This window comes from Malaclemys terrapin, chromosome 10, assembly GCF_027887155.1.
Source record: "Malaclemys terrapin pileata isolate rMalTer1 chromosome 10, rMalTer1.hap1, whole genome shotgun sequence".
Classification (NCBI taxonomy): domain Eukaryota; kingdom Metazoa; phylum Chordata; order Testudines; family Emydidae; genus Malaclemys; species Malaclemys terrapin.
This window is the reverse complement of record NC_071514.1, coordinates 78,049,739-78,062,622: the sequence shown is the minus strand read 5'-3', so window position 1 is coordinate 78,062,622 and position 12,884 is coordinate 78,049,739. Positions and strand designations below refer to the sequence as shown.

Sequence of the window (12,884 nt, the reverse complement as noted above, 5' to 3'; positions counted from 1 at the left end):
CCCCCTATTTTTGCTTCGGTTCCTTTCCCCTTGTTGTTAATATTAATTGTATTGAGTATTTGGTCCCCATTAACCTTTTCAGTGAGGACTGAAGCAAAACAGGTATTAACCACTTCAGCCTTCTTTATGTCATCAGTTATTAGTGCTACTTCCCCGCTGAGTAGAGGACCTATGCTTTCCTTTGTCTTTTTCTAGCTCCTAATGTATTAAAGAACCTTTTCTTATTCCCTTTTATGTCTCTTGCTAGTTGTAACTCATTTTGGGTCTTAGCCTTTCTCATTTTGTCCATACATGCTTGCGCTATTCTTCTGCTCTCCTCCTTAGCAATTTGTCCACGTTCCCATTTTTTATATGATTCCTTTTTGATTTTTAGGTCATTAAAGAGCTCTTAATGGAAGTAAAGAACAAAGACAAAAGACGGGGGACGGAGGGCGGTGGGGGAGAAGAAGAGAGGAAGACACAGCAAGAGATTTTTTCCTATGCTCATAGTGTGTAATTCCACAGGTCTGAGCTCTGCTGGTGTCTTGGGCAGAAAGGCTGGTGTCATATTGCCAGTCTGCTGTAGACAGGTATTTTATCCTCAGCTTCCATTACAATGTTACATTAAGGCCCAGTGTGAACATGGATATCAGAAGGTGCAGGTCAGAACTGTCTTTTCATGTCTGTCCTCCAAATGTAGAGCACAAGTAGGAAGATGAGAGATTTTCTATGTGCCATGCATAGGAATCCGTAATAGTATTAGCTTGGTAAAATGCCATGGCATTCATACATTTTAAATCCCGTGGGGATAAAATCTGATTTACTAACACTTGTTAGAAGTGAATTTATACAGGAAAAAATAAATCTTTCTTTGGGCTGAACCACTGAACACTGCCAGGGGAAGTGGGAGGTTCTTTCCACATCCCTGTATTCTATTAACCCCTCAGCATCAGGAGAGCTGAGACTTCCACTGCCCGCTCCTGTTGATTAGTCTGATTGGCACCAGAGAATTAAAATAGTTCACTCCTGGGTTTCGGAGAAACATGCACACTAGCAACATTGCCAGAACTCAAGTTACTAAAGGGGAAAAGGCAAAAATGATTTTAAAAGCTCCACGGCCAGAGATCTGGGATTTGAAAGGGGAATATTTAAACATTCCTAGTGATGGACCAGCTGTTCCTGTTTTCTGTGAGAAAGGTGACTGTCAAAAAAACACTCCTAAAGGCAAATTAAGAGGCCTGGGGCTCAGATTGTGCCTTAAAGTCCAGCAATTCAGGTCAGCCACGCGACCACACTGCCATGACAACTGTAGCACTAACGAACAGAGGTGAGACATGGGGTACCCACATACACCATTTATCATCGATGAGATATTATCTACTCCCAGCACCCTCCACACTTTGTAAATACATCCCTCCACCCAAATATGTATACGGGGTGTACCCATGGAAAAGTACAAGCTATTTCTCCCAGATTAGAGCTCAACGAGATCTGATTGGTTGCTCCACCCAAAGAAACACATAGAGCGAGAGATTTCATGCTGCCAGAGTCACTGGTTCAAATGGAAAAAGAACATCCGTGGCATGGGAGGGACTGAAATGGAGCCACTATCTCACCTGTGCTGCAGTTCTTGTATTTCTTGCTCTGACCATGCAGGACCAACGCAAACACCACTAACAGGATGAGGATGAGACTAGACAGAGCCATCACTAGCAGGAACCACCACTCTTCGTAGAAAGGGGTTTCCATTTGGGCTACAGAGAGAATAAACAAAGGTTTAGGACCCTTCCACCTAATAACAATTCCTACACATTCCTCCCTTAAGCCCCGTTAGCATCTCCCTGCCTTTTTCCCATTGAGATCTGTACCCCTGTCAGTTCTCAGGAAAGGGCGTGGCTAAAAGGCCGGATTAGTGCCAGAGGAAGGTGCTGTGCCTATTTCTCCCCCATAGCGATTCCAAAGTGCCCAGGTCTCCCTGGCCTCTGATACTCCAGTCCTGGATCCAAACAGAGCCCTGCTGACTCACCACAAATGTCACTTCACTTGGAGGAACATCACCCAACAGCACTCGCAAGGGATGCAGTTGGTGCCTGTGGGTAACGTCCAAGCACTCTCCAGTGCCAATGCACCTCAACCCAAACTCTCAACATCCCTGTTATTCTACCTCTACCCCTCACCCGCTGTCAGTTTAAACCATCCTGACCAGCAGCATCCCGGCTATTCAGAGAGTTTGGTTCTATTCCTACCCACACATTCGATGTGGCCCATTTTAACTCCAACCATGCCTCAGTTTCCCCAGCTGCAAAATAGGTAAATAACATTTACTCTTCTCTATAAAGTGCTTTGAGATCCTTGGTTAAAAATGGAAACTACTATTATTATTATTCCTTTCCAGTCATCCCCTTTTTCAGGGCATCTCAGCCATGAAGGGCAGCATTCCCACTAGGGCATAGATCATCAATTGTGCATAACCACATTGCAGTTAGTGAGACAGAGAAATACCTGCTGAAATGGCTGATTCCAGGAAACCTATTTCAATTGGGACCAAAGCCATAGTTGAACCCAAGCCACTGAGCCACACGCCTCTCCTAGCTTTCCTACGGCTGTGAAGAGCACTTTACTGCCCAGATTCCCTGGATTTAAACTCAGCCGCGTTATGAGCCTTATGATGTGGGGGGCCTGATTCATCCCAGGGCACTGGGAATTCTGTAGCAGTGAAAAGCGGCTGCCATCTCCCCTCTGCTGGGGACCAATAAAGCCAAAAAGGCAAGTGGTGCAGGCCAGGCTGGGTGCTGAATGGACCATCCAGCTGTGCTAGCCTGTAATGCTTTACAGCTTTTATGCCTGTGAATCTCAATAGAAACTTCTTTCTTTCGGGCTACAATTTGAGATAAACTTTAGAGCATCAAAAGAAAGTGAACTAAATAATTCTGCTCAAGTGGAGAACATACAAATGGGAAACTCTATGAGTTCCTTTGAGGAAACAATTGCTAATGGGAAGAGAGGACGGCGGGGCTGACGTGATTCCAACTACAGAACGTCCCTTTAGATTTTGTGTGAAACTACAGAATGGAGAAACACTCTAATATGTGAAGTGGGTTCCCCTTCTCCCTTGCGCTTGGAGAGGAATGCAATGAGACAGTTCACGCGGAAATCCAGAGGTAATTCTTAGGGGCTAAGTGGTTAGTTGCACAGGGACAAAGAAGAGAATGAACACAACAGCAACAGCAATAGTACCATTTACTTTCCCTTTCTGCTGTACAACAATTGAGGGGTATATGTGCTCTTTACCCCAGGAGCAAAGAGATAAGTCCTGCTTCAGATACTGGCACTGCCAGGCCCACAGGAAGCTCCAGAATTTTGAATCACAAAGCCGTTTTAACAGTTTGCCTAAAAGCAGCTTGGAAGGAGGAAGCAAGGGTAAGAAGACACCTGTGCAAGGCCGTAACCAGGGCAGTTTCTCCTGCTTCAGCAACAGGCCACCAAACTCCAGCTGCGGGGATACCAATGGAACATAGCAAGCGTCAGCCTAGTTTACCTCTCAAAGTACCATCACTCTCCTTCTGGCAAGTCTTGAACTCTGAGTTCAAAGAGATTTCTGAAGGGTGTTCATGCCATATCTCTACACACTGGAGATAACCACAACAGAGCCGGCAGGGAGGTGTGTGAAGAACATCAACAATCCAACCCATACAGACTTAGGCCTGATGCTGTGATGGAAGTCTTTTCATTGAGGTCAGTGCAATTTGGGTAGGGCCCTTAGAGAATTTGACTTGCCAGCAGAAGGATACAGTTTACTCTGCCAGTAAATTGCCCCTAGCACATTTTTGAGAGCGATATATACAAAATAACACAGAAATATCTACCCCAGGAGACTGGGGAGGGAATGGGCCCAGGTGAAGAGAAGAAACAGAAAGGGAATTGAGGAGAGGGAAAAAGCAAACAAATCACAAACTGTATAGTCATGTTGCAATACATGCTAATTTACATGCAAACTCCTGGGGGAGTTTCTTCAGCAAATATTAAAGTGGTAGGCACCTGTTTTTGAACAAAATGGTTTCCCTCGAGAGAAAGGCCCACTGTAAAATCAGTATCTGATTCATCATTGCATCATTCTGGTTTTAACAGGAGTTCAATGGGGTTTCATGGCATAAAGGAACATAGCAGTTTTTTAAGCAGGGCCTCAGTGCTTTATTTTAACTGTTGGCTCTGGTTTTCTCTCTTCTCTTTCCCCACAAAGGAAGCCTAGTGGGGAAAGTATAATACAGAATGCATGATTACCTGATACTGCTGCAGATGGGATGCTTGGTTCTCCATAGCCAAACTCATTTACTGCAATCACTCGGAATTCATAGCTCACCCCCTGTTTTAGCTTGTCCAGGCCGACTGTGTAGGAGGTAGCGCTGCGGGGGATGTCCTTCACAAACGTATCCCACAGTCCTTCATCTAGGAAAGCAGCACACGTACAAAAGAAGAGCATCATTAGCATTATTACTGTGCACTCTTTCCCCTGTTCCATGGAAATGAGTTGCTATTAATCATGTGTTTCAACATGAGGCAATTTCCATGCCTACCTGAACTACTGCTGTCCAACACAGCACATAAATCAAACCAATGTGGTAGGCTATTGAGTCACAGTCATTCTAGGTTGTGACTGCTTTTACATTATGGCAGGATCCAAACATGAAACCTTCACATGGGTGAAACTTACAGATAGAACTTGGAGTGTGATGAAACCCTCCCTGTTCTATGCCCCAGGACTTTTCAGCTTGGAAAAGAGGAGACTAAGGGGGGATAAGATAGAGATATATAACATTATGAGTGATGTGGAGAAAGTAGATAAGGAAAAGTTATTTACTTATTCCCATAATACAAGAACTAGGGGTCACCAAATGAAACTAATAGGCAGGAGGTTTAAAACAAATAAAAGGAAGTTCTTCTTCACACAGCGCACAGTCAACTTGTGGAACTCCTTGCCTAAGGAGGTTATGAAGGCTAGGACTATAACAGCGTTTAAAAGAGAACTGGATAAATTCATGGAGGTTAAGTCCATTAATGGCTATTAGCCAGGATGGATAAGGAATGGTGTCCCTAGACTTGTCAGAGGGTGGAGATGGATGGCAGGAGAGAGATCACTTCATCATCGCCTGTTAGGTCCACTCCCTCTGGGGCACCTGGCATTAGCCACTGTCGGTAGATAGGATACTGGGCTGGACAGACCTTTGGTCTGACTCAGTACGGCCGTTCTTATGTTCACAATTAGATAATCTAGATATTCAATAGCCATATTAATATTTATATTGATAATCATCCAGAGCGTGTATGACACTGTTTTCCTATGACACAGGTCATATTCTCATATCTACAATGAAAAGATGTCATTTTCAACAAGATAGTCACTGCGAGTGGTAGGATAAAAAATTACAACTGTGATTAAAAACTCTGGCCAACAATTTTGAACTTGGGACCCTAACATCAGGCTACGTGGCCTATTTTCCAGAGATGATCGGCAAACGTACCACTTCCATTGACTTCCCACTGATGAAATATAGGCACCATTTGCATGTGTGGGAGTAATGCTTATTGCCACAGGAGCATCCAAGCTGCAGTGCTGAGGACAATAGGCCAGATCCCCAGCTGATGTAAACTGGCATGGCTTCAAGGACCTGGCCCAATGACTATTCATTTTATTTTAACATTTTTGGTCATTAATTTCCATTTCCCCCCAGTATGTCTTAATGACAATATAAAAATAGAAAGACAAAGTCTGCACAAATACAGTGTACGAGATGCTTGCACTGAAAGAAAGCCCTCTGCACTGAGAGTCTATCACGTCCATGATTTCTTCTGACAAGAGGCACCACCAGTATAACAGTAAAGTAAAAGCCCGCAGCATTATCATTGGTGTCATGTTCTGGTGCTGCAATGTCAGGAGCAGAATCTCTTCTCACTTACTCTAGATTTACCTTAGCACAAGTCCATTGAAGTCATTGTAGTTATTCCAGAGTTACGCCAGTGTAAGTGAAAGCAGAATTTGGCCCTTAGCCTATTCCTTTGCAACAGGAAATAATGGGCAGAACTGAATGATTTATGCTGTAGGTGCACTTCCATGTGAATGTTTTAATTTTGCCATAAGTAAATACTAATTTGTAATGCGCTGCGTGTCCCCCAAACTGCATCTGTTCTGATCAAGATGATTGGCAGTCCCAAGTGGACTGAACAAGGAGGCTGAAGATTTTATTATTCTGTCCACATTGGAGAAATACTAACGAATAGGTAAATTTTCTGTCATGTTTAAAATTCAGACCAGTACATTATTCACCCTCATTTTCAGAGTTTAATGAAGTTATCATAATGTACCATTGTTATGAATTACATTTTTTACAATGTGTGTAAAACAGAAGATAAAATATGGACTTCCCATATATAGGGCAGTGTAAAGCGAGATTATTTTCACTATGCAAAGCTAACAATGTAATATAAAAGGTTGGAATGTTTTTTACTTGAAGTGGGTGGAGTGTGGATACATTTTCAAACAGTGTTTGCTGCATTCACTGACACTAGATCCTGCATCTGATTCTATACAATATTGTCATAATTGCGAGAACTGAATGAGTTTTCAGAAACACATTTGTAAATATTGATACAGAATTTCAGCCCACTGTGATTTGGTTTAAAAGCAATTCATTTGCACCGCAAATTGCTTAGGGGGTGGAAAAAAATAACAGAATAAATAACAATTTTTCCAACACTAATTTCAACAGGAACAAACCTACCACTCTCTCGCTGTTGTTCTTAAAATAGTCCAGGAAATCATTTGTATAGACAGTGTGCTAAATTCAGCAAAGCTGCTGCAGGGAGCTGTAAAGTCAACCTCACAGTGCAGCCTGCATCCAAGGGGAAATTACTCCCTGAGGACTGATAGTGGCATTTCTGCCTCTGTCCTGCCCCAGGGCTATGCTGGAGAGGGTGGTGAAGAGAAGACACAGCTGTATTTTATATCAAGTTATCCATGGAAGTTTGCTGGTGGCATTTCTTCAGAGAACCACTGTATCAGAGGAATTCCAGTTGCTCGGACCACCACCACTTTTGGCTCACATTCAGCTCCAATCCTAAGGGGATCGCCTCCTGAAGCTGGGCCAAAATGGAGCCATTTTCCTCACATCCCTCAATCCAAACTCTGGGGACTTGTGTGAAATGGAACCCAGATTCCAACTACCCTCGGTTTGGGCCAGATTGTGCCCAATAGGAAACCAGCCATGCAGAGCTGCACAATGCTAGGAAGGACTGCAGTTGGACTGACCCATGCACTGCAGGCAGGAAGATGGAGGAAGGCTCCTTGTTCCCTCTCCGTTGCACAACACATGCACGCACCAGGCACAATCCAGTCCTTTGGATTTGCAAGACTAAGACCCGGCCGACAAGACTTTGTCCTGTTCCTGACAGGAATACTTGGGTCTGCCTGTAGATGGACAGCACACTCAGGCTAAAAAGACATCTTATTTTCATGGCAAACTTTGCTATCCAATGTCAGCAGCTCATCTGAGAGAGAATTCATTAGTGAGACACCTAAGTGGGCGGAGGAGGAAGGGAAGATTGTCTTCTGTATTAAGTGGAAAATCATTAGCATATTGTACACAACATTTCCCACACAGGTCATGGTGAGGAAAGATTTGCATGCCGAAAACTAATATCTCAACACTTTATCAGTACAGAGAAACCACTGAGAGAAGCAAAGTTTGCACCACTGATTAACACCCCTCAAAACAGATGCAAGTCTAGCCGTTCCCACTCAATTCCTGTTTAACGTACTGTGAGATTCAGCACAGCTGGCAATGGGGATGCAGGCATATTGCTCTCAATTGCTTTTGCCTCAGTAACATCTGCCCATTCCTTCAATTCATATTACCTTTCATTGGGTACGCGGAATCTGATAGGAGGGGTAAATATATGACACAAAAGGGAGAGTTCCTTTGAAAAATAAATCCTTTTTTGCTTCCTGTTTTTATAAATGCTACACCGCATCAAGGCCCAGCCTCATTTCCTGCTGACACAAGAATCTGATCTCTATCTTCCAGCTTCAATTTCTCCATCAGAGTTGAGAGGCATGCGCCTGTGTGTGGCGAGAAGGCTCTAATCACTCTAGAAGACACTAACCACTCCTACCTATCACCATGTTGAGCCTGGGCTACGCACACAATTTATTCCTCTAAAGCGGTGAGCAATGTTGTGCACTGCAGGTGTTCGAACAGACGCCACACCAACATGAAAGCTTGATATCATGGACAATTAATCAGGGTCTCTATGCTGCATAAAACTGTCAGTCAGTAACAGAGGCTTCTGGTTCTTATAAGACAGGCTAGGTGACAAATGACAGCCATGCTGGAGCTGGGGCTAGATGGAAACCTGTCAATTATTCATTTCTGAAGCACTAGCTTTTCTCTCTTTGTGTAATTGGAGAGCTGTGTTGTAAAACTTACTAGTAATCATACATCAGGAGATTTACAAGAATAGAAACTCCTGATCGTTAGGGCCTCCTGTACTTGGTCAGTGTTCATCAGTGACAAGATTAAAATGTTAATTTCTTGAGTCAAGGGAAAGGTTTGGGTTATGATGCCAACTAACAAAAGGACAAGAATGGAAAGTGAAGGCTGACAAACTGTCACTGCACGCAGTTCGGAAGCAGGAGCAAATGAAAGGCCCCATGGCAGGAGCCAGAGATGCAGCTGCACCCTTCACTTTGAATTTACTGAATTTTGTTGGTTTGTGTCCATGTTAAACACAAAATTTACTTATTTATTTAAAAATAAATAGAAAATGAAAAAAAAGAAACATTACCCAAGAGACCAGAGAAGAGCTAGAGAGTGATCAGTCCTCAGGGCTCTGGGAAACAAAGTGCCTCAGCCATCTAGGGGAAGGAAAACCCCCACGCTGAGTAGAACGGTTCTTCCTGGAAATGTCTGCCCTCTCGGGAGAGTAATTTTGAGGACAAAATACAATATTTGCCTGATTTGGCTATGTCCTAAATATAGGCGTTATGGCTATTTGGGGCTTATTTGGCCCATATTAGAAACCATGATAACTGGAAGCATGTTTAAATGCATTTTCCTACTATAGGGTTAAGCCATGCCCTCCTACAGGGAAAAACCAGGTCAGCTCCGGGAAACTTTGCATCATCCTGTCCTGGGCATGGGGTGTCTGTCCCACAAAGCAGGCAAATCCATGGCCTGCCTGCCCTGGAGATATCCTGTGATCTGCAAGGAAATACCACAGATCTCAGGGCAGCCGCAGCAGGCCAACATAGGCATTAAGGCACAGTGCCTCTATACCATTCCCTCCACACATCCGTGGCAGCATGGATCCCTCCGGAACCATGCAGAAATCCCCCCTTTTGGGAGGCCAGTGATGTTGGGGAGGGGCGGGGGAGTCCGCAACATTATCCATGAGGAAAGCTGTGGGCTTGGAGGGGGACAACTCTATGCAAAGTGGTGCTCCCCAGGCCAGACCTCTCTCCTCCCCAGCCATAGGTCTCCAGCCACATGGAGGGGAAGCACACGGGATGCCACAGTGTTGCAGAACGCAGATAAAGCCACTTAACTCCACTCTCTTCCCTGTGGTAAAATTAGGGCCATTTGGACAGGTTTGCCATTCTCTACTTGTTCTCTGCACGTAAAAGACGAAGGCATGATCTGATACACACTACACAAGTGGCCTAGTCGAAGCCTAGGTGATGTTTACTGTGAGAGTGCCAGAGACTTCCCAGTGGCATTTACTTCAATGCAGGAGGAACTGAGCTGGAATCTATTTCTCCTGCCACAGAACGGAGGCAGGACGGGAGAGACCTCTGTTTTTCTGAACATTCTCCCACTTGCCCTGACATCTCTGAAAAGACATTGCTTTGTCTGTTCTGTGCCAGTGTCTGAATTATATGGTAGATGTGGAGGAGGTAGGCAGGCTGGTCACCTGACATAGATCCAGGGGAACAGCAGAGAGGCAGGATAAATACCCTTACCTGTGTATATAAAAAGAAAAAGCAGCAGGACAGAAGGATCTCTTTGAAACAGAGCAAAGAACAACCTGACGAAGTGGCAACTCAGAGCAGAGGCCAACGTTTATTACACTAAGCCATCCTCCTTCCCTGGTGGAAGGCAGCTCTGGCACAGAGCTACCGCAGGAAAAATGAGATGATACAGCAGTTAATGTTTTGGGTAATGAGGCCTATAATAGAGACCACCTGAGATCCAAAGCCCTAAGGTAATGGTACGGTGTTTAAATATCGACATCATGTTAAAGCTTTTTATTTGCCTATTAGATGCTTCTGTTCTTGGCCCCAGAAAGATGGAGATCTCCCCTTTCTTGCTTTGTATGTGAACGGCACATGTCTTCTCTGAAACAGCAATTGTTCAGAAACAGAAAAAAAAAAGTCTCTCCAACCTGCTCAGTAACAACCCAGAAGGCAGGAACAGCTTCTTTGCATTATATTAAAAAAAGATGTTTTTCTGAAATGACCAGCACTGGCAGCGGGAATTAGCCCCCTTCTTTTGCTGAGCTCTAAATTCAGATGGCAAATTCCTGCATGCAGAGATGAGGAAGAATGAGATATTTAAAGGAAGCTGAAGCCTGCATGAAATAAGCAAACATTGCAATTAGTCCCTCTCCTCACTTGGATCACATTTCACGCTCTCTGCAGCTTCAGCCAGAACTAAGAACGGGAATCTAGCATACAAATGGCCAGTTCATGTGCTACAGCAGTATGAATAGGATTAAAATAATCGGCGGAGGAATTAAATGGTTTAACAATCAGGTCCTGAGAGCAGGAGCACTAAGGCTTGGTCTACACTAAACCCCCAAATCGAACTAAGGTACGCAACTTCAGCTACGTGAATAACGTAGCTGAAGTCGACATACCTTAGTTCGAACTTACCGCCGTCCAGACCCGGCAGGCAGGCTCCCCCGTCGACTCCGCGTACTCCTCGCGGCGAGCAGGATTACCGGAGTCGACGGGGAGCACTTCTGAGTTCGATTTATCGCGTCCAGACTAGACGCGATAAATCGAACCCAGAAGTTCGATTGCCTGCCGCCGAACCAGCGCGGTAAGTATAGACAAGCCCTAAGAGACCTCTCCCCTGTTTGTTTGCAGGCTCAGTCGAATGGGGCCAGGATGAGTTAATGCGGCTCAGGCCTGCCATGTAAGGACCATTCTCTCCACACAAACAGGGCCGGCTCCAGGCACCAGCTTCTCAAGCAGGTGCTTGGGGCGGCGGCTCCGGAGAGGGACGGCACGTCCAGGTATTCGGCGGCAATTTGGCGGACGGTCCTTCACTCCGCCTGGAAGCGAAGGACCTCCCGCCGAATTGCCGCTGCAGATCGCGATTGCGGCTTTTTGTTTGTTTGTTTGTTTTTTGTTTTGTTTTGGCTGCTTGGGGCGGCTAAAACCCTGGAGCCGGCCCTGCACACAAAGCAACAGCATTCTATGAATCCCTAGGCAGTGCACGTAAAACGTTCACTTAAACGATGAGCCACGCACGGCAATGCGAGGGAGTTGTGGTGTAGCCGTTGCACTGCGGTGTTATCTGCTACATGGAAATGCTCCTTCTGAAGTCTCGTAATTTGTTTCCATAGTGTTAGGGGAACACATTAGAGCTCGGGGTTTCCCACCTTCAGCGAGATGTGAGTGACAGTGGGTTCACCAGGATATCTTAAAGAAAGGTTGAAGCTAATGGATCTCCTCTAGTTGATGTATGCTTGTTTTTTCAGCACAACACTTAACATTTTCTTGCTAGTAGGTGATAGGTAGTGGGATGTAGGCCTCACTCTCAAATACTCTTGTTTTATTGAGCGCCATTTTTCTGGACTGGTAAACGTTGGCTACCAAGCTTCAATGACTGTTTTGTCTGAGTGTTATAGGATGGGCCCTTTAAGGGTTTTGGACTTAGCTCCACCTGTGCCTTGTCTGGTCCTAGCTGATGAGTTTGGGCTTGGGCCAGTGGTTGGGTCAGGTGACTGAATATCTGATGATGGCAATCTGGGGATGAGGCTTCCAATAAGAGTGGGTCTGTTCTCTTAGACAGAGGGAAACCAGGGACTAAGAAAGACCTAGGGAAGGTCTCTTCAGAGAAGCCCAGAGTCCGGGATAAGTCTGATAGCTCCTTTGCCTTGAGTGAGCTGGGGAGGTGAGAGAGCTGGGATTTGAAGTCTTGATACAAGGGTAACCAGGGAGATACATCTGCGAGGAGGCTATTGCGGAGATCCAGAGGGGACCAAAGTCAGAGAGGAGTGGGAAAGAGGCTCTCCTTACCAGTCAGAGGAAAAGGCCTGGCTGGAACTACCTGCAGTGGGGGTCAGGAACAAAAACTTTAAGAGGCTTGGCTTGAGGAAATGCTAGGCAGCAGGAACTGGGTTGTGGAAAGAACTGGTGAGACCAGTGAAGGGCTGAAGAGACAATGGAGGGGGTGGAAGGTAATTCATTTTAGTTTAATATGACATTTGAACTGCACTGTTTTAATAAACCACCCAACCCAAGATGGGCTGTTGCTCAACTCACAGAAGTCTGGGTGCAGTTATTGGGAAGATCAAGAAAGAGAAACTGAGGCAGCAGCAGGGCCCAAACCCAGTTCATGTAAGGCCTTGTTAAACTTGGACACTCCAATCCCTGAAGAATGTGCACATTTTATGAGCTTTGTTTGAAAACCATTATCAAGGCTGAGTTCTCGAAATTAGGAAAAGGTAATGGAATCACAGTGGAACCTTGGAATTCTGTCAAAGGCACGAGGGAAGCCTATATCCCTAGAGCAGAAGATCACAATAATTCAGTCTATGGTCTGGTCAGATCTCAACAGCTAATCAGTACTGGGAGAGTGCCAATGAAAAACCTTAGTGGAATTCCGTCGGCGGCACTCCTCCCT

The 12,884-nt window shown here is 45.1% G+C and overlaps 1 protein-coding gene across 1 annotated transcript in view; it reads right to left on the bottom strand.

Moving 5' to 3' along the window:
• Nucleotides 1-12,884, bottom strand: part of SDK1 (sidekick cell adhesion molecule 1) — a 660,854-nt gene that overhangs the window by 16,251 nt on the left and 631,719 nt on the right. Inside the window, exons 40-41 of the mRNA XM_054042917.1 lie at nt 4,261-4,425; nt 1,596-1,733 (exon numbers count right to left, since the gene is read on the bottom strand). Coding sequence (XP_053898892.1) covers nt 1,596-1,733; nt 4,261-4,425 — 303 coding nt within the window. The remainder of the gene's footprint in view (nt 1-1,595; nt 1,734-4,260; nt 4,426-12,884) is intronic.